The sequence below is a fragment of the Chenopodium album genome, chromosome 27 (genome assembly GCF_948465745.1).
Source record: "Chenopodium album chromosome 27, dcCheAlbu1.1, whole genome shotgun sequence".
Taxonomy (NCBI): Eukaryota; Viridiplantae; Streptophyta; class Magnoliopsida; order Caryophyllales; family Amaranthaceae; genus Chenopodium; species Chenopodium album.
The window spans coordinates 31,678,757-31,697,923 of record NC_137860.1 but is presented as its reverse complement, the minus strand read 5'-3'; the positions used below and the strand labels follow the sequence as shown (position 1 = coordinate 31,697,923).

Genomic DNA, 19,167 nt, shown 5'->3' with positions numbered 1-19,167 from the left:
TTATCAATTATATACATAGATGGAATCCTAAAATTCCCTATTATCTACCTTTATCACCCCCAACAATTATGCCATCCACTAAGATGTGTGGATGAGAGAGATAAATGGACCATCCAAGTTACTCTAAAGGGGTTCGAATTCCTGTTAGACGAATGGGTATAATTTGTAGGTACTAGTAGGGGTGAGCAAACCGGGTACCCGGTCAAAATTTTAGGACCCGGACTTGGAATTGGTTGGAACCGGGTCCTAAAATTCGGAACCGGAATTGGAATTGGTTTAACCGGGTCCTAAAATTTAGGAATTGGAATTGGTACCACTGGGTACCGGTTTCGGGTACCCACTTATGTATGTAATTTTTAAAATATAATACAAAATTATCATTCTTATTTTAGCTAGTATCATTATTAGTGTTTAATACTTATATTTATATATTCATTAGGCTATTTGTATTCATGTTAGGTATTAATAATACTTTTTATTTTACAAATTAGATACATTTAACATATTTTTATCATCTAAAATTTATTTAGTTTAGGACATATTGGGTAACCGGGTACCCAACCGGTTCCGGTTCCAAAAAGTTGAGAATTGGAATTAGAATTGGTTATAACCGGGTCCTTAATCTATTACCCGGGATTGGAACCACCGGGTCCAATCTTGGTTCCGTACCCGCCGGTTCCTAACCAGTTCTGGTTCCAATTCCGGGTACCCGGAATTTTTGCTCACCCCTAGGTACTAGCAATGGTTGTTTGGTAAAAGTCATACATACAAGAAATTGATTAAATCATTAGGACAAATACAAATTTGATTAAGGCTCTTTGTTTTGCTATTCTTACACCTCTTTATATAAACCAATTTTTAATTTTTCATTTACATTTGAATCAAATCAAATCAAAGTCATAAATTTAAAAATAAAAATAATTGTTCTAATCCTAGATCAAATTGCAATACGAAGTACATAAAGCATAATCTGCTCTAATGTTTAACACTCTCAATTATACGAGTGTAAGCTATTTAAATTTCCTAAATTTGTACAATTAATCAATTATATGAGACACAAATAACAATTAGGTCAAATGTAAGCTATCTAAATTTCCTAAATTTGTATAATTTTCGTTAATCTCCAACATAAGCAGAATGATTAAACAAAGCATAGGTCACATCTCACATTCTCTCATCATACAAAGAATAGATTATAAAAGTATATGAATTTATAGGAATTACCCGAATTAATGGGAAAATTAACATAAAGCAAAACATTATCGCTCTCCACGTAACAAACAAATTAATCAATTTTTTCATTTATTAAAAAAAAAAAAGAGAAATTGATCCCCAACCTCACAGCTCCTATAAAAGCAACCTCGAACCCTTCATGCAATTCTCGCCCACTCTCTCCTTTCATTTGCCTCATTCAACATAATACCGATTCTCTCTCCTCTTTTTCCTCATCTTCTTCTCCAAATTATTAAATCTCCGCATTCATTCAAACCCTAGCCTTTCCCGTTATACCCAGATCTATAATCATCAATTATAAACAATACTTCCTCCTGCATGGTCAGTTTGATCTAGATCTGTAGCAATTTACATAAAACCATTTACGAATTCGTATTTGTGGTGGTCGTTGTGATATACCTTCTCCTGAAGTCGTTGTGGGTAGAACACGGCCGTGTGATATCCGTGTTCGGGGTTGGTTCAGTTTGGGTTGTTCTTTCTCCTGCTCCGTTTGAAGGGGGTAGCCGGGGCCTCGGCCTCGGCGGGTTTTAAAGCCCCCATTGATACACCTTTGGGTTGTACAAAACAATTCAAAATTCCCCTCTTATTTATATTCTCTCCTCCCCGGAATAAACCACCGCCCAAATAACTTTTATTTTACATTTTTTTTTAGATTAGTTTTTGTAGGAGAGAGAAAACAGATCGGAAGGGGAAGATAAAGATGCCGGCGTGTATTATCGACGCTTCTGCTGCTGCCACCCCTACCGGAACCGTTGTTTCCGGTGGTGGTTGTCCTCCGGGCTTCGCCTTTTCCCACAATCACGACATCGTCGACCATCTCTCTCTTCCCCTGCCGGATTTCTTTTCCGGCGAACTTTTTCCGGCGAACACCACCGCCACCGCTATGTCAACCGAGTGGTCTCCCTCTCATTCGTCCGCGCTTTACCGGATTGACAAATGGGGTCCGCCTTACTTCTCTGTTAACGGTTCCGGGAATATTACCGTCAACCCTTTTGGTGATGCCACGTTGCCTCACCAGGAAATTGATCTCTTGAAGGTTGTGAAGAAGGTTTCTGATGAGAAATCGAATGGTGGGTTGGGTCTTCAATTCCCTCTCATTGTTCGGTTTCCTGATGTGCTGAAACACCGGCTCGAATCGCTTCAATGCGCTTTCGATTTCGCCGTGAAATCGAATGGGTATGGGTCTCATTACCAGGGGGTTTACCCTGTTAAGTGTAACCAGGATCGGTTTGTGGTGGAGGATATTGTGAAATTCGGGTCTGGGTTTCGGTTTGGGCTCGAAGCCGGGTCGAAACCGGAGCTTTTGCTTGCTATGAGTTGCTTGTGTAAGGGACACCCTGATGCTTTCTTGGTTTGTAATGGGTTTAAGGATGCTGAGTATATTTCTCTTGCGATTATTGCAAGGAAACTTGCGATTAATACTGTGATTGTGCTTGAGCAAGAAGAGGAGGTTGATTTGGTCATTGAATTGAGCCGTGTGCTTGGGATTCGACCCGTAATTGGGGTCCGTGCTAAGCTCAGGACCAAGCATTCGGGTCATTTCGGGTCGACTTCCGGTGAGAAGGGGAAATTCGGGTTAACTACTGTTCAGATTCTCCGGGTTGTCAGGAAGCTTGATGCAGTTGGGATGTTAGATTGTCTTCAACTCCTGCATTTTCACATTGGGTCTCAAATCCCATCAACCACTTTGTTATCTGATGGTGTAGCTGAGGGTGCTCAGGTTTACTGTGAATTGGCCCGTCTTGGTGCTTGTATGAGGGTCATCGACATCGGTGGCGGCCTCGGGATCGATTACGACGGTTCCAAATCAACTGAATCAGACATATCAGTGGGTTACACATTAGAAGAGTATGCCTCCTCTGTTGTTAGAGCTGTTCAGGTTGTTTGTGACAGGAAAGGGATGAAGCACCCTGTTATTTGCAGTGAAAGTGGCAGGGCAATTGTGTCCCACCACTCAATTCTGGTGTTTGAGGCCGTGTCTTCCACTGCTGCGGCCGCCCCACCGGCAATGTCGCCTTCCGAATTGAACTATCTAGTCGAGGGACTACCCGAGGAGGCTCGTGGAGATGTCAGGAGTATTTCTGCTTCTGTTACAAATGGGGATTATGATGCTTGCTTGCTATATGCTGATCAGTTGAAGCAGCGTTGCATTGAGCAGTTCAAAGACGGGAGCTTGGGGATGGAGCAGCTTGCTGCAGTCGACGGGCTATGTGAGATGGTTTCGAGCGCGCTCGGTGTGAGTGACTTGGTGAGCACTTTCCATGTTAATCTGTCAGTTTTTACTTCAATTCCTGATTTCTGGGGGATAGGGCAGTTGTTTCCTGTTACACCAATTCATAAGCTTGATCAAAGACCTGGGGTTAGAGGGATTTTATCTGATTTAACCTGTGATAGTGATGGTAAGATTGATAAGTTTATCGGAGGCGAATCGAGTTTGCCTCTTCATGAATTGAGAGAGAGTGGCAATTGTGGTGGTGGTGATGGGTATTATCTAGGGATGTTTTTGGGTGGGGCTTATGAGGAGGCACTTGGAGGAGTCCACAACTTGTTTGGAGGCCCGAGCGTTGTTCGGGTTATGCAGAGCGATGGTCCTCACAGCTTCGCAGTGACGCGAGCTGTTCCAGGACCGTCTTGTAGTGATGTCCTCCGGGTGATGCAGCACGAGCCCGAGCTCATGTTCCAGACTCTCAAGCATAGGGCTGAGGAGTGCCTCCACAACAATGAGGATGACACTGCTACCCTTGCTAACGGGCTTGCCCGTTCATTCAACAATATGCCGTATCTTGTGGCAGGGCCTATTGCTTCGTCTTGTGGCTTTATCAATGGCAATAACAACAATGTCAATGGGTATCATCATCCTTATTTCTGTGGTGCTGAGGATAGCTGCAACGGCAATGCTGTTGAGGTTGCTAACGGCGAGGATGAGCAGTGGCCTTATGTCTGTGCTTGAGAGCTGTATGCTGTTCTTAGAAAATAACCAACATCCCCAATAATGCTGACCATGGATGGTCGTTTAGTTCGTCATCAGAAGTCGCCGTAGTCTGTTTTTTCATTTAGAGTTTCTTTTTTCATTTTAATCTAGTAATTTCCATTTTCATGACATAGGCAAAGTGTAAGGATCAGGACTATAGAGTTTACATTTTGTGGGAGGCAAGGGAAATGTGAATTCCCCCGGATTCATGTTTGTTAAAATCCGGTGTTCTTCGCGTTCTTTCTCCTGTCATGTCATTGTTATTAGACCTTTTTTATTCACCATTTCAAGGCGAAAACTAGTCTCATTTTACATACTTTATTTTGTCTATGATTGGTTTTAGTTCAAATTGAATGATTGCTCTTTTACCTCTTTTGTTCACCAATTTTAGGTGAACTTTTCCTAATTTACATTCTATCTTGTGTTTAATACTGGTTGTAGTTCAAATTCGTGTTTAATTCTTTGCTACAATTGAATGGTTGTTCTTTTGACAGACTATGAAATCTTGTAAGATTCATTGTTGATCTTGTGTAGGGCCTTGGTTCGGTCTTTGCACTTGCACTTTACGACACTTTTGAGTAATGGATTGTTGGCGTATAATGGTATATAGATTTTGTGATAATGTGATCTATAGGTTCTTGTGGCTGGTGGGGTAAGTAAAACAAATTTAGCAATAGCTGTTTGAAGTTTTGAAAGGTCATATAGTTTGCTTGCCGTAATTGACTGGTATGGTACTAATTATATGCCCGTTAATTGTGCTAGAGATTGAATGTGGTGAAAGCTAATGTGTGATTCCTGTAACCTAGTTAGCTGTCTTTTTTGATTATCGTAACATATTTTATGCATAAGCTGTGTACATCAAGACTTTGTCTAAAAACTGTCATGGTCATACGAAGTGTTTTTTAGGCTCATAATGGCGTTCTGTGCTCGTGTTTTCTTGACCACGAAGTTGTCGGCTTGAGGCTATTGGGTTTGGAATACAATTTACACGATAACAAAATGCACGGTGCTTGTAGGAAGCCAAGTGCTGGTGTGGTACCTCTTACAGGCCTACTAGTATATCGTAGAAGATGCTAGAATGTTGTGAATTTTTGGTGAACATTGAAGAAAAATGTCAAGTTGGACTATGACATTTGCAAGCATATATTATAGTGTGGGGTTACGAATAAGATGATTTAATGGATACTCTTAATTTGTGGTATAATTTAGCTCCTATCATTCTGCCTAGAGAAGATGGCAAGATGCCCACTAGTTGCTGCGCTTGTTTATTCTTGTTGAAGGAAATGCAAGTTGATATTTCTGCTGCATATGCCATTCTTGGTAGGCGCATAGGCCGATAGGCGGATTTTGATCTCATTTCCTTGGTAGCAGACATAGTTGCTTCCTATTGTGCCCACATTCTACAAGTTGTGCTCGATCTTTAGCAAGGGATGCCCTCTTTTGCTGTGACTTGTGACGTGAGAAACCGTCGAATATTTTTGGGATGGCAAATTCTGAGATTTTCAGGTCTTGCTATTGCTCCTTTTGGAATGCAGAATTGATCCTGGACAGCCAGATATGGCAGAGACTGAAAAGACTAAATGCATTGAAGCTGCTTGATTTAGCTATGTTCGTCTTACAATAGCATAAGATTGTCGATTCTTAATCACATGCAATTGCATATGATGCCCTGCAGCTTCTATTTAATCTAGCTACTTATGTTTCAATCACGGTACAAGGCTAAACACAACACAAATGTCTAAAGACCTAGTAATAGTTGTGACTCGGGTGCATAATCCAAGCATTGGTTAACCGCGCTTACTAAAATACATTAATTTTTGCTTTCAGGTTACTAAGAAAATACACTGTACAATAAAATTATCATTTTCATATATGTATATCATGTTTCCCATCTATGCGGGTATAGTATAAGATTGATTTAGGGAAGAACGATAGACCAAGTAGAACACTAGCACATGTTTGTAGCCACGTTGAGAGTTTGGTTTCCCTTGTCATGTGCAATTAATTTCATCCATGCATCTAGCATTTGTGACATATAAAGTAGGTAATGGTATTCATTTTATATTCAAGGTCAAGGATATATGTACATAAAAAAAAAAAAAAAGTAAACATTTGAAAATATAAAGAAAAAGGAAAAGAAATAAATAGAGATTCTGAAAAAGATTTAAATATTTAAAATTTATTGTCTAGATAAATAAATCTTGAAAAGCCATAAAATCGAATAACTAGCATATAAGAATACAAAGTATGAAGTATTCAAATTTACTTGAGAGGGGAGATTATAAAGGAAATCTCTCAAATTAGTCTGAATGTTGATTCATAGACCTCAAAAATATGAGGTGAGAGCGATGTAACTAATGTACCATTTCAACCTCACTTTAATGGTTTTAATTGATAATGTTTGCAAAACTTATACAAAAGTATTATACGAGTATAAGATTAGTAGTGAGTGACATATTCGCTATTCTGTCGACATTTTCTAATATAACTACTCCGTATACACTTCCTTCTTTTCACTTAAAATTTTGTCGTATTGTGTTATCCATTTGAGTTTTTCTCGTATCATTTGGTATTTTCCACTTGTATCATCTCTATACCCAATTAATTCATTTGGGGCAACATTTAAAAAACGAAGGGAATATTACGTAAATATATAGATGTTGGTAGTTTTGACCAGAAGCATTGGTTCTGTTTACTTATGGACTACTGCATCTAGACATCATTTTGCTATCACATAGATGGACTATGATAAAGTTTGAGTAATCTTGTGAGTTTGTGACTCATAGATGCCTTTCTAAATTCTAATGGCCCAAAGATAAGATTGGCCCAAGTATGTTCTAACCCCATGGTCCATGTAGTAAAGTAGCCCAAAAGAATCGGATGCTAGCTATTTCGTGTCGACATTTATACAAGTAAAGTTGCAAGAATTTTTTTTTTGGAATAAAATTGGAAAAAAAAAAGGTTATAATTAATACACACATATTCAAAATATCAAAAATATCAACATTTAGATTTTCAGTTGTACTTTCAAGTGGAGTACTTTATCCCCTTCAAAAAAAAAAAAAAAAAAAACAAAGTGGAGTACTTTATAATCCGAATCATCTATTTTGTTCCAAAATGTTCTTAACTACTATTAATGCATATTTCAAAACAAGGAGAGAAATAGTGTACAACTTTTGTGCCTTTAAGGTGTTAAGAACTCAAGATCGAGTCTCACCATCAACATATGACTGAGAATTCTCCTCCCACCTTCTTAACCTCAATAATTTGACTAGTGTAATTGGACTTATTGACTTGTTAAATTTTATTGGAATCTATTTTAGTTTTATTGAACTAAAATTTTTATCAACTTTATCATCTTCACCTTATTTTTATTGACTTTGAGGATAATAAGAAAAGACTAATAATTTTGAGTAAGTTCAATTAAATAAGAAAAGGCAAATTATTTCAAGTAAAAGTTCAAATAAAATAAATTTTAGGACAGATAAGATAACATACTTGTTATTCAAGAAAAGTAAACAATACCTTAATCCTTATTGACATCCATATGAAATTAAATTTCCTTAAATAAGTGAAAAAAAGATTTACCATCCAAAAAATATAAAATTCCCATAATATTTGCATTCAACAAGCTAAGGCCTAAACTTAACATAAGTACTCCGTATAATACAACTCGGACAACACACGAGCTTAACAAAACCCGAAAAAAATAGAGAAGCGTGAAAATTAAGAAGTCCAATTGGAGAGGTGATCGTCGATTCATCTTTCCAAATCCAACTGCAATTCAGCCAATTTCACAACTCTCTATATTCCTCCACCTCTCCTCTCTCTCTCTTTCTCTCTCATCTTTGCGTTTTTTCTAAATTTGGGAATCTCTAGCGTTACACTTCCACTCTATTTTCTCTCTCCTTACTCAGGTAGCCTTTTACTTCTTGCTTTAATTTTCAATTCTAATTTTATTTGTTTTGATTGAATTTATTTTCTTTTAAATTGCAATGTATTTATACTTAATTTTCCTCGATCGGTAAGAATAATTTGTAATTGTTTGGGTTTTTGGTTTATGATCGGTTGATTGAATTCTGTACTAGACCTAATTTTAATTAAGTTTGAATTTCGATAGCTTCTTACATTGTTAGAATTATTCCGGTGATTTAATTTTGTTGATTTATGTAAAGTTTTAATCTTTTTTGGTTTGAATTGCAGGATATTTGAGGTGTGCGGTTTCGTAATTTACAGCTTAGCAGAAAAAAATGGTTAGTAGGTTTTACTATGTAATTAGGTTTGAAGTTACTAGTTTTGCGGTTTGATTTCGATGTATTAATTGTTTTCTAGGTTAATTTTGATTGTATTCGTTTTGGATTGATGCAATTTTGGTTGAATTTGATTAAAGTTTGAGGAAGAAAGCCTTGAGAACGAGGATTGGAAAAAAAAAAAAAAAAAGAAGCTTTATAGAGTAGACAATTCAAAGAAGAAAAGATGAACTAATCTTTTTTAGGTACAAAGAAATTTGGAATGTAGGCTCACCTATAAATTCAATCCTATGAATTCAAAGACAACTTTCCTTATAATGATCGATTAGAAAGACTCAATTTTAATGTCTTTGGAAGCCTTTGGAACTAGAATGACAATAACTATATCGCTACATACAATCTCTTACTCCTATATCTAGCAAACGCGTAAAACTTTTGATTGAATAACGCAATAATCCTGAATTACTTGCTACTTTGCTAGTACATAATTTTACTTAAACCAGTTTGATACACATTATTGATCAAACAATGTCTACGTCTATAGATTGATTTGTATAGGCTTCTACATTGAATTTTTGACAGTGCATACTGAAAACGTGTGTGTATTCTGAAAAGAAAAACACAAGCAGAAAATAATGGGGGTTGCTCAATGTGTGGAATTCAAATTAGGAGGGTTGGGTAGGGCGGTTCGCAGCATTTATGTTTTTCATTTCAATGACGAAGAATAGGATTCAAAGGTAAACACCTAGGGACACTTTTGAGTCGTAGTGCATTATTGAAGACTCTAGCCCCATTGATAGATTTGTATGTGTATATCAAATTGTATGTTCTGCACTGTGTTCAATTCTCTCCTATGTTATTAGTTGAATTTTGATGTAGTCAGTCGTTAGTTTGGAAAGTTATGTATGCTTTAGCCTTAGCCTCTCTTGCTTAATTGAATCTTAGTTTATTGGGGGTAGTTGGAATATTTGAGGAGTATTTTGAACTAGGACAAATCGTACTAGCTCTTTCCGTGTTTACACGCTGTCCCATATCATCATTGTCAAGGTACAAGCATCTTGCATGAGTTACTGATACTTGTTGTTGCTGGTTGGTTGGATCAAATATAAGTCTTTTAATGAACTGATCAGATAGCTTCATGGCTCCTCTTGTTACACCCTGTCAAATTTGAGGGGTTCGAATTGCTGTATGGCTGCTTGTAAATTGAGTCCTTATAAAAAATGTTGAAGTTGATTTGTCTGACTTTGGCTTATTTTCCTGTGGTTTCAGTTTTTCAATGGCTATCCATACCATGGAGGATCATTTGAGCAATCCTATCGATGTTACCCAGCGTCCTTTATTGAAAAGGTTCTGATACTTTATCCATAGATTTTTTGTTGTTGTACAACTAATGGATGTTGCGGAGAGTAATTAGTAAATAGCTTATCTTCTATACTAATATGGTTTTGGAATAATTGATGAACTGTTATTGGCTTATTGCTTTTTTTTTTTTTTTTTTTTTTTTGCAAAGTGAATAAAGTTTTTGTTTTTGTTTTTTTTTTTTTTTTTTTTTTTTTTTTTTTTTTTTTCCAATTTTTTTATTTTATTTTATGTATTATTATTATTTTTTTTTAAAAATGTAAATAGCATCTGCACCTGTATCTTTTTGGGTGTTTCTTAGTTTTGTCTGTATGGTCTTAGTCACTTGGCTACTCTGTGATGTCTCTTTGTGTTATGTTGCATTACTTAACTTTGTAAATAGCTGTTTTCCTCATCTACAAAAATTCCTGGTTCTGCATGCCATCATTCTTCTTGTGGATGTACCTCTAATGTTCTTTTCTCTTCTGTTTCAGCCACAAATTGAAAGTGGTGATAAAAGTAAGTCAGTTCATTTGTTATAACGTCATTTTTATTTATTTTTTCTGTGGAAATTCGTATTGATTCTGTTTATGCTGTTGCAGTTATTATGCCTCCATCAGCCCTTGACCGTTTAGGTTAGTTACTGATATTAGTCTTTCTTGGCCTTCTGAACTATGTTGTGGTCTTTCATGTGATACTGATATTACTCTATTGTGCAGCTTCTCTTCATATTGACTACCCAATGCTTTTTGAGTTGCGAAATGATGGTGCAAATCGAGTGTCTCACTGTGGTGTTCTGGAGTTCATTGCTGAGGAAGGCATGATTTATATGCCATATTGGGTATGCAGTCATGTATCTGGTTTAGCTATATGCTTGCTAATACTGTTTTTATGACCGATGTAGTTTCTTATTGTTTGTTGAATAATAATTTGTCTTAGATGATGGAAAACATGCTTTTGCAAGAGGGAGACATTGTCAGGGTTAAGAGTGTGTCTCTGCCTAAGGGGACATATGTTAAACTGCAACCTCACACACAAGACTTCTTGGATATCTCCAATCCAAAGGCAATGTAGGTTTTTTCTTCCCTTTGTTAGATATATTTTCAGGAGCTGAAGTGAATTGTTATCTAGTTGTTTAGATTATATCATGCTTCCCTTAACAGTTGTTATGGCTCTTGATCAGTTTCCTATAGGTACTTAGATCATTTCATACTGTGTCAGATACATTTGAATGAGCAAGTGGTGGGATCTTTAGTTTTGATGTTGAAAAATGGTTGCTGAAAAAATACCGGGAATGATGTTGCTGATGTTTTTGATTCTTATGTATAAAAGTTCCTCAAATAAAATTCCTTTGCAAGTGAATGTTGTATGAAATTAATGGTCACTTCCAGGGGTAAAAAGAACTCCATGTAATTGGCAGAGTGAGGATGTAATTGGCAGATTGAGGTTGAGCATGTCAGTAGAATGCATATTGATTATTTTTTGTTTCATACATCCATATGCTTCTTGAGTCGTATCATTGCTTGCTTGAATTCATGATCAATGTGTTGCATTTGCTATTTCTTTCACATCACAAGTTGATCATCTATACGATTTTGAAGTCTAGTCATCCATTATCTGCATCTTTTATAATGGTGTGTGGCTAAGTAAATATACTTAAGTTTTTCTTACCATTGTGTACTTATCCCCTTGTGCAGTTTGGAGACTACTTTGAGAAATTATTCATGCTTGACCTCTGGAGACAGCATCATGGTGGCATATAATAACAAGAAGTATTACATTGACATTATTGAAACAAAGCCCTCTCATGCAATTAGTATAATCGAGACAGACTGTGAGGTGGACTTTGCCCCTCCTCTTGATTATAAAGAGCCTGAAAGACCTGCAATATCTGCTCCTGGCAAGGCACCAGCTCAAGGTTTGCACAATCTCTTTACTCTCTTTGCATTTGATGGGACACGGGGCTTATTTGGTTACATGCTTGTTTAAATGTTTTTCTTTCTTCCAACAATACATATGTTTAACTTTTATATAGTCGCCATTAACTAATCTGCCAAGAGTAATCCCTCATTCTGGAGATTATATGGAGCCACTCTTAAATATTTGATTTTGTAAGTATTCCGTATGTCCTTAAATTTTGTTGAGTGTCGGACTTAATTCCTAGTTGAAGTTTGATTATACTGAGAAATTTATTGTGTCTCTATTATTGTTAGTGAGAATAATAGCTTTATCACTATTCACTACTGCATGAAGTAATTAAAATCTAATACATATGGCTTTTTCTTTTGTACTCAATCTAAGGAAAAAAAAAAAGAAAAACATTCTGGAGATCTTTGTAGCTAGAATCCTTCTCTTTTCCTTAAATAGGTATCAAATAGTTCTTGATGTTTTGTCCACTAATTTGAAATGCGTAAATAAATGAAACTATTAGCCAATGGTAGGAGCTACTTGATGAGAATCATGAAACTGCAGTAATGCCATTGAAGCAAATATTTTGTATCAATTGGTTAACATATTGTGAATGAGCTTGGTCCCTTTATAATTTTCCTAATAACAGTGATTTTGTTGTTAATCTATACAAGTAGCTTAAAACAATATCAAATCTCTTTGGTGTTGTCTTCTTGATTTTCTTTGAGTAACTTATAGCTTGTGTGAATTTGGTAGGAACCAGTATGGCCAAAATGTTAGGATTTATCTGGGTTACTAAAGCCTTAATAATTTAGTAGGATGGAAAAAACTTGTCAAGAATTATTTACTCAATGTACTGTACTTCTCAACTTGATGATGCTTAATAAATAAAGGAGGTTTTCTCTATAGGAGAAAATCATCAGAAATGACAACTTGAATATGCTGAACCTTGTTACAGTGGCATTAATTGCTTTACGTAACAGCAAGTTTTGTTCCTGGAAGGAAATTAATGTTTATGGCTTGCGAGGTGAAAATGATACTGTGGAATTTCAGTAGAATTACTTGGGAATGGGATCATGTCAACTTGGTAGACTTGTGCAACAGATGTTTAGATAAGTAAATGCTAAATATTGGCATTGGTGCAGATGAAGAACCTCCAGCTGAAGAGCCAAAATTCAACCCCTTTACTGGTGTTGGAAGGCGCTTGGATGGTAAGCCTGCACAACCGACACCTCCTCCTGCTTCTACCTCGGTATCCAAAGATAAGCAGCCTGCCCTTGCCTCTAGGGCTGGGAAGTCTGCTGCAGGGTCTAGCTCCCAGAGCACCAATCGCCAATCACAAGGAAAGCTTGTTTTTGGTTCCAACGCCAATCGACCTACTAAGGAGGCACCAAAGGTACTATTTCATATCACCTTTTTTCTTCCCATTAATTCTTGAAGCTTTTGATCAAATGTTTTTTTTTCTTTTTTTTTTTTTTGCTTAACCTGTTCTGTGAAGCTTTTGATCAAATGATTCACATCAATTATTTACCAATGTTGCATAATTTATACAGGAACCTGCTAAAGAAAAGAAACCAGAGGAGCCTCAAAAAGAAGAGCCAAAGTTCCAGCCTTTTCAAGGAAAGAAATATTCACTGAGGGGTTGATCTACTGGTATATTTATGTCACTTAACAGTTCACTGTCGCAGTGTTGATTCGGTTGAAAACACAAAAATTGAACACTTTGGTTGTACCATCAAAACGTTAGAATAGGTTCTTGATTTTGAGTTGGACCAAAAAACTAGTTACCTGTTATATAAGTTATAGACTTTTGGTCCATTTGCTCAAATTTTCATCAGTCTACACGAATCGAAATTGCTCGAAATGTTTCCCTTTAAAATTTTAAAGATCCGATTCTGTGATTTCTGTCTATTGCTTTTGTACCAAGGTTTTTATCTTCCACTCATATAGTTTCATTTATGTGTTTCATTTCTTGCTCCCATGTCAGTTATATTTTCCTCGGATTTTTTTTGGGAGTTAATTAGACATTGAGAGTTATATATACGTAAAGCCTTTAATTATTGGAATGCATAGAATTTCTATGTATTATACTTAGTATATGAAAATACCCCGAATTTCCAGACAGTAATCTAACACACAAAGCATGACAAAGCTTAAAACTATTACTCGTAAGAGCCCATCAAGGCGGGACTCAGACTGTGAATAGTAAGAGCATTAGGTATAAATAGTCTAAATGTCACCTAAGTTGATATTGCCGGATACCTGATGGCCACCTTGATTGCCATGACAACCACCAATGATGGTGGCCTTATGATGTTCTTGCCTGACAGTTTGATTGCTGAGCTCGGATCCATTTCCTAGTATAAGGCTTCCGTTTCTCTGTGTTCCAGTTCCACTATGCTGGTTGCCACCAACGTTGAACCAACTTCCAGGAAAAGGGTTGTAATAATAGCTTGAAGGTGAAGGGTAATAACCATGGTACACATGACCATAGTAATTACAATGAGGCGGAGTTGGAGGAGGAGGAGGAGAGTAGTAATTACCGGGAGGAGGATAGTAATAATTTTGAGGAAACGAGGGCTGCATTTTTGAATGAGGTTTTCTTAGCTAAGAAGTTTGTATGATTTGCCTCTTTATATAGAGTAAGGGAGAATGCAGCAGTACTGATTCTGTTGTAAGTAAAGTGCTGTAATTTATGTTTTGAGTTTGCACAAGTGTTAAGTCTAGCCATTTAGGGGTGATATTCCGTGAGATAGATTTAAGCATGTGTTATCTCCAAATCTGGAAACGTTGTGAAGGAGATGAGTGTAAAGCCGCCTTTGTGACAAAGCAAAGCTTGTATGAACGGTTTCTGATGCCATTCGGCTTCTATAATGCTCTTGAGGTATATTTGGCGTCCAAACTTGGGATTTCTGTTCTTAGTATAGCATTTAGTTCAATTATGGAAAATTTGTACTCAAAGTGTTGGGAGGACTCCATTTTTGTCCAATGGCTACTAATTCCAAAATTGAACTCCAAGGTAACAAAGAAACTTTAATATGGGCTAAGAATCATAACATAGTTGCCTCCACAATTACACAAAATATTAGGCTTTCTCCGCAAAGGAAGGGACCCTATAGGCCAACAGATTTGTATCCCTCTGTTTCAAAATAAACTTTAAACTCGGGATTTGGAACTATGAGCACAAATAGTGCTAAATGTAGAGTAATTTAAGAAAACGATCATCACTCAGTAGCTTATACTCAATATCAACTTGGAAAAAATCCTGAAACAATTAATAGCTTCAAAAAAATCACACAATACACACTACATACTCAAATCAAATAGACCTTTGGCGTTTATTACATCAGTCACACAAATTGCAAATATGAAAAAAAATGATCATTAACTGCGCGTTGTATTGACGTGCAGTTACATACTTACATGTTACCTAAGATAACATTCCCAGACACCTGATGACCGCCTTGATTACCATGACATCCACCAACAAACCTGGGATTACGACGTTTGTACCCAGCAGTTTGACTGCCATGATTTGATCCAGCTTCAAGTATAACATCTCCATTTCTCTGCATACCGTGTCCTGTATAACAATTGCCACCCGTATTAAATGAATTCCCGGTATAAGGATCGTTGTAATAGTAGTTTGGAGATTCAGAAGGGTAGTAATCTATAGGAATATCATGGTTAAGAGGAGGGTAGTAATCAGTGGGAGGAGAAGGTGGAGGATAGTAAGGATATCCTTGACAACCTTGTGAAAAACCGTACTCCATTGGCTTAATTCGAAGGCTTAGAATCGAGTTATGCTTAGTACGGTTTGCTGTGTGTTGTGTTAATTTGATGAGTAACATATTTATGTAGAAAGATAATATGCAGCAATATGTTTGGTACCTGATTCTGTTTATTAATGTTGTATTTTCTATGTACTAGCTCAAGATTAGTGGTATAAAAACGCATGTGAATTACTAATGTTTAATACAAGTATATGAAATAATCATTAAAAACTTGAAATTTCTGCTCCATTATCATGTACACTTTATTCTTAGACATGTATTAAATTTGAGAAAATCATGATCAAATCATAATCATCATATAAAACGTTTGATTTTGGTAAAGTGGTCACTAGTGTTAGTGTCCTTTTTTTTCATTCAAATCATAATTTGTCAAAACTAAAGCAAGATTCATAAGATTGAAGTTTCTTGACATGTGATCAATTTCTTTTCATATTGGTCTGATAAATAGTGGTGCAGGCTGCTGTAGCTTATAGGAGTATAAGACTAGTCTTTATCGGGAAATAATATAGTTGTAAGCTACTCCGTTTTTAATTACAACTACTTGTGTCGAATACTCAACACGTAGACTATTGTATAGATTATAAAACCTTTTTGTTGACTAAATATACAAAGCAAATTTTTAACATGGCCGAATCTGAATCTTAACTTTGGACCATAGACCTGCAATACGAGTGATCAAGCTTGTCAGAGTAACATAGGCTGTAAGCATCAATAAATTACACTAAATTAGTTGAAGTGTGACACTAAATTAGTTGATAATCTCTTTGACTAATTAAGAGAGATCACTAACCACATGTTTTCCTGAGGTTGAATATGTGATTATGTTGATCTACCAATTGTTCTCCTGAGGTTGCGCGATTCACTATTCTATCAGCAGTAATTTTGGAGTCTGAACTATTCTGTTTTACTCTTTTTTCCAGCAAGTCTTATATTATTTTAACTACTTATCCTAAACAATACTTTTTGGTTGACTGTTCAGATTTAGTTGTCACTTTCGTTGTCCAGAATTCACTAGGGTAGTGTCTAGTATATCCGGATGAAGGATATACAATCAACGATAGATAACAGCCTTTTCGGAAACTAGCTAGAAGAATATATGTGTTCTTCCTGTCGCTTCAATAAGAGATGTCTAATTGACAATATAAGAAACCAATCATACATTTTTTGATGTGATTTGGAACCAAGATGATTATTTCAGCTCAATGAACAACTATCAGGTATATTGTCAGAGACCGTTTACTTAAACCAGTAGTTTATGAATAAATAATCATGACTAATTATCTGATAATTCAATACAAATAATACCTATAATATGATGTACTGTATAACATTAGGCAGAAGCCTGATGTGGTAGCAATACAGATGAAAACAAATACAATACATAGTACAGTCGTCGTACAGACTGAAATCAATACTCTGATACATCAGTAGAGTCGAACTAACAGTAGCAATACAGCAGCACTCCAATAAGTAGACCATTTTTTTTTTTATTACATTAGGCACACAAACCTTTCAAATAGCTTAAGTATAAACTTAATGACGCGTAGTAATAGCAGCAAACTAGTAAAAGTCACCCAAGATTACATCCCCTGAAACCTGATGACCGCCTTGATTGTTATGACACCCTCCAACAATTGTAGTCTTGCGATTTTTGCGCTTCTTAGCACTTCCATTATTTCCAATCTTAACATTTCCATTTCTCTGTATTCCATGTCCATCATAGCGGTTTCCACCAGCATTGTACACATGTCCTGCAAAAGGATTGCTACTAATATAATTCGTCGATCCTGAAGAGTAGTAAGCTGCAGGATAACCATGATTCGGGGGAGGGTAGTAGTTAGTACTAGGAGGAGGATGAGGACGGTGATGGTAGAAGTAACGAGGTTCTTCAGGACCGCGAAAATGAGGATATGTATATCCTTGATGACCTTGAGCATAAGCATACTGCATTGCCATAAAATCTGATTTTTCGAAAGCTTAACTAAGACTAATATATGTTAGTATGTTATAGATTGTATTTTCTTGATGATTATGAACTAATAGTAAGTGTTCCTTATTTTATAGAGGTAGTTGATACGTCGGTATGTTGGGAACCTGATTCCGTTCAATTAGTGAAGTACGATCTGAGTAGTAATTTTCAATAGTTTTCATTGAATTTGTTCAAGTTTTTGGTGATACAAGTATAGCAACATGAAATTTTTAATTGTTTTATGAGTTGATTTTGTTATTCTTGTTCCACTAAAATGAGCTCTTTATTCTTTACAACGTGTAAATGGTTGGAATAAGTTTTGTGTTCTGATTATATACAAGTATAGCCGTTATTTTCTATCATGAGGGTGCTTTATGAACTTTCTTTGAGATTGCATGAAGTTCTTTCCATAATCCCTTGGTTTTATTGAAGAGTCAAAGTGGTATAGACTAATGTAGTTGCTCTAGTCTTACAAGGTGACATACACAAACATATAGTTGTAACGGGTACGTGGTGCTATACTAGCTACTTGGAGTTTTGGGCTCTTGGGCCTGTTCACATTTACTAAACTAAGCTGAAATGAACTGAGCTGAATTGATTGGAGCTGAATTGAATTGAACTGAACCGAACTGAGCTGAAATGAATATTTTATGAGAGAGGGAAATTAGGAGCTGAGCTGAACTGAATTGATTGGAGCCGAACTGAACTGAAAATAAATTAAATGTGAACAGACCCTTAGTTTCACCTCAAGTACCCTTTGTCATATTCTTGTATTGTCAATCAATAATCTAATATGGGTATGGATATTGGAAACTAATTGCTTAAGTGTCAATATGGCCTCATGTATATAATTGGATTCTCAAGCCCAATAAGCCAAACAAGTGTGTTTGGAGCCACAAGTTAGTGCAAGCAAAGCCCAAAAGACAAAGGAAAGCCTCTAAACCAGCTCATGTGCTGAGAGCTTTCCATGTGTCCTAACTCCTAAGAGTCCCACATTATTTACTATTCCATGGGTATAATAGACCCGTCATTAGCCTGAAGCACTAAACATCTTAGGCAAACCCCCGAGGCCAATTAACGTGCTTTGCTGTGTAGGAAATCCTCAGCCCAAAGATCTTCGGACCGAACTCGTCTTCAAACATCTAAGGGCTTTCTTTAGTCCATCTTGTTTTTACCCGAAACACTAATGATCGATCAATGAAACTATAAACATTGCTCTAGCCTCTAGGAGGCAGAACAACTACCGAGACTACAAAAACATTCAATTCATAGTTCAAGCCCTAGAGTATGTTGTTATAATCTTATACTACCTCCGTTAATTATTATGTGTAACTTTGGAATATTTTATATCTCACAAATAATACCCTAAAGTTGCACATAATAATTAATGGAGGTAGTATATACATAGACACACACTATTACACATCCTCAACTACGAAATAAGTTCAGTGTAAATAAGTTCAGTAAGATGATCACTCAACATGACTATAGATCGGTGTGGTTGAATATTTGAATGATTTCGGGTTCATACCAATACGCAGTCTATAATGGATCGGAGCGGCAATTAGGTGGTGCCATATCTAATCCTCATCATAATTTCATGGGTTAATAATGATAGGTAGTTCATTCTATTTATAATCTATTTATGATTGATATAATATGACGGTGGATTTAATTTGCACAAACACAATTGTTTCAAGCTAG

General features: G+C 36.3%; 2 protein-coding genes across 2 annotated transcripts; both read left to right on the top strand.

Moving 5' to 3' along the window:
* Positions 1-1,526: 1,526 nt before the first annotated feature.
* LOC145621412 (arginine decarboxylase-like) lies at positions 1,527-4,520 on the top strand. Its single transcript, XM_081676146.1, has one exon. The coding sequence runs from the start codon at positions 1,934-1,936 to the stop codon at positions 4,181-4,183; it is 2,250 nt and encodes a 749-aa protein (XP_081532272.1). The 5' UTR covers positions 1,527-1,933; the 3' UTR covers positions 4,184-4,520.
* Positions 4,521-7,967: 3,447 nt separating this feature from the next.
* On the top strand, positions 7,968-13,634 carry LOC145619297 (ubiquitin fusion degradation protein 1 B-like). The gene is made up of 10 exons (XM_081673963.1): positions 7,968-8,121; positions 8,408-8,457; positions 9,724-9,801; positions 10,287-10,311; positions 10,395-10,427; positions 10,512-10,633; positions 10,732-10,862; positions 11,490-11,710; positions 12,846-13,096; positions 13,254-13,634. Exons 2-10 carry the CDS (start codon positions 8,455-8,457, stop codon positions 13,344-13,346), a joined length of 957 nt encoding a protein of 318 aa, XP_081530089.1. The 5' UTR covers positions 7,968-8,121; positions 8,408-8,454; the 3' UTR covers positions 13,347-13,634.
* Positions 13,635-19,167: the final 5,533 nt, after the last annotated feature.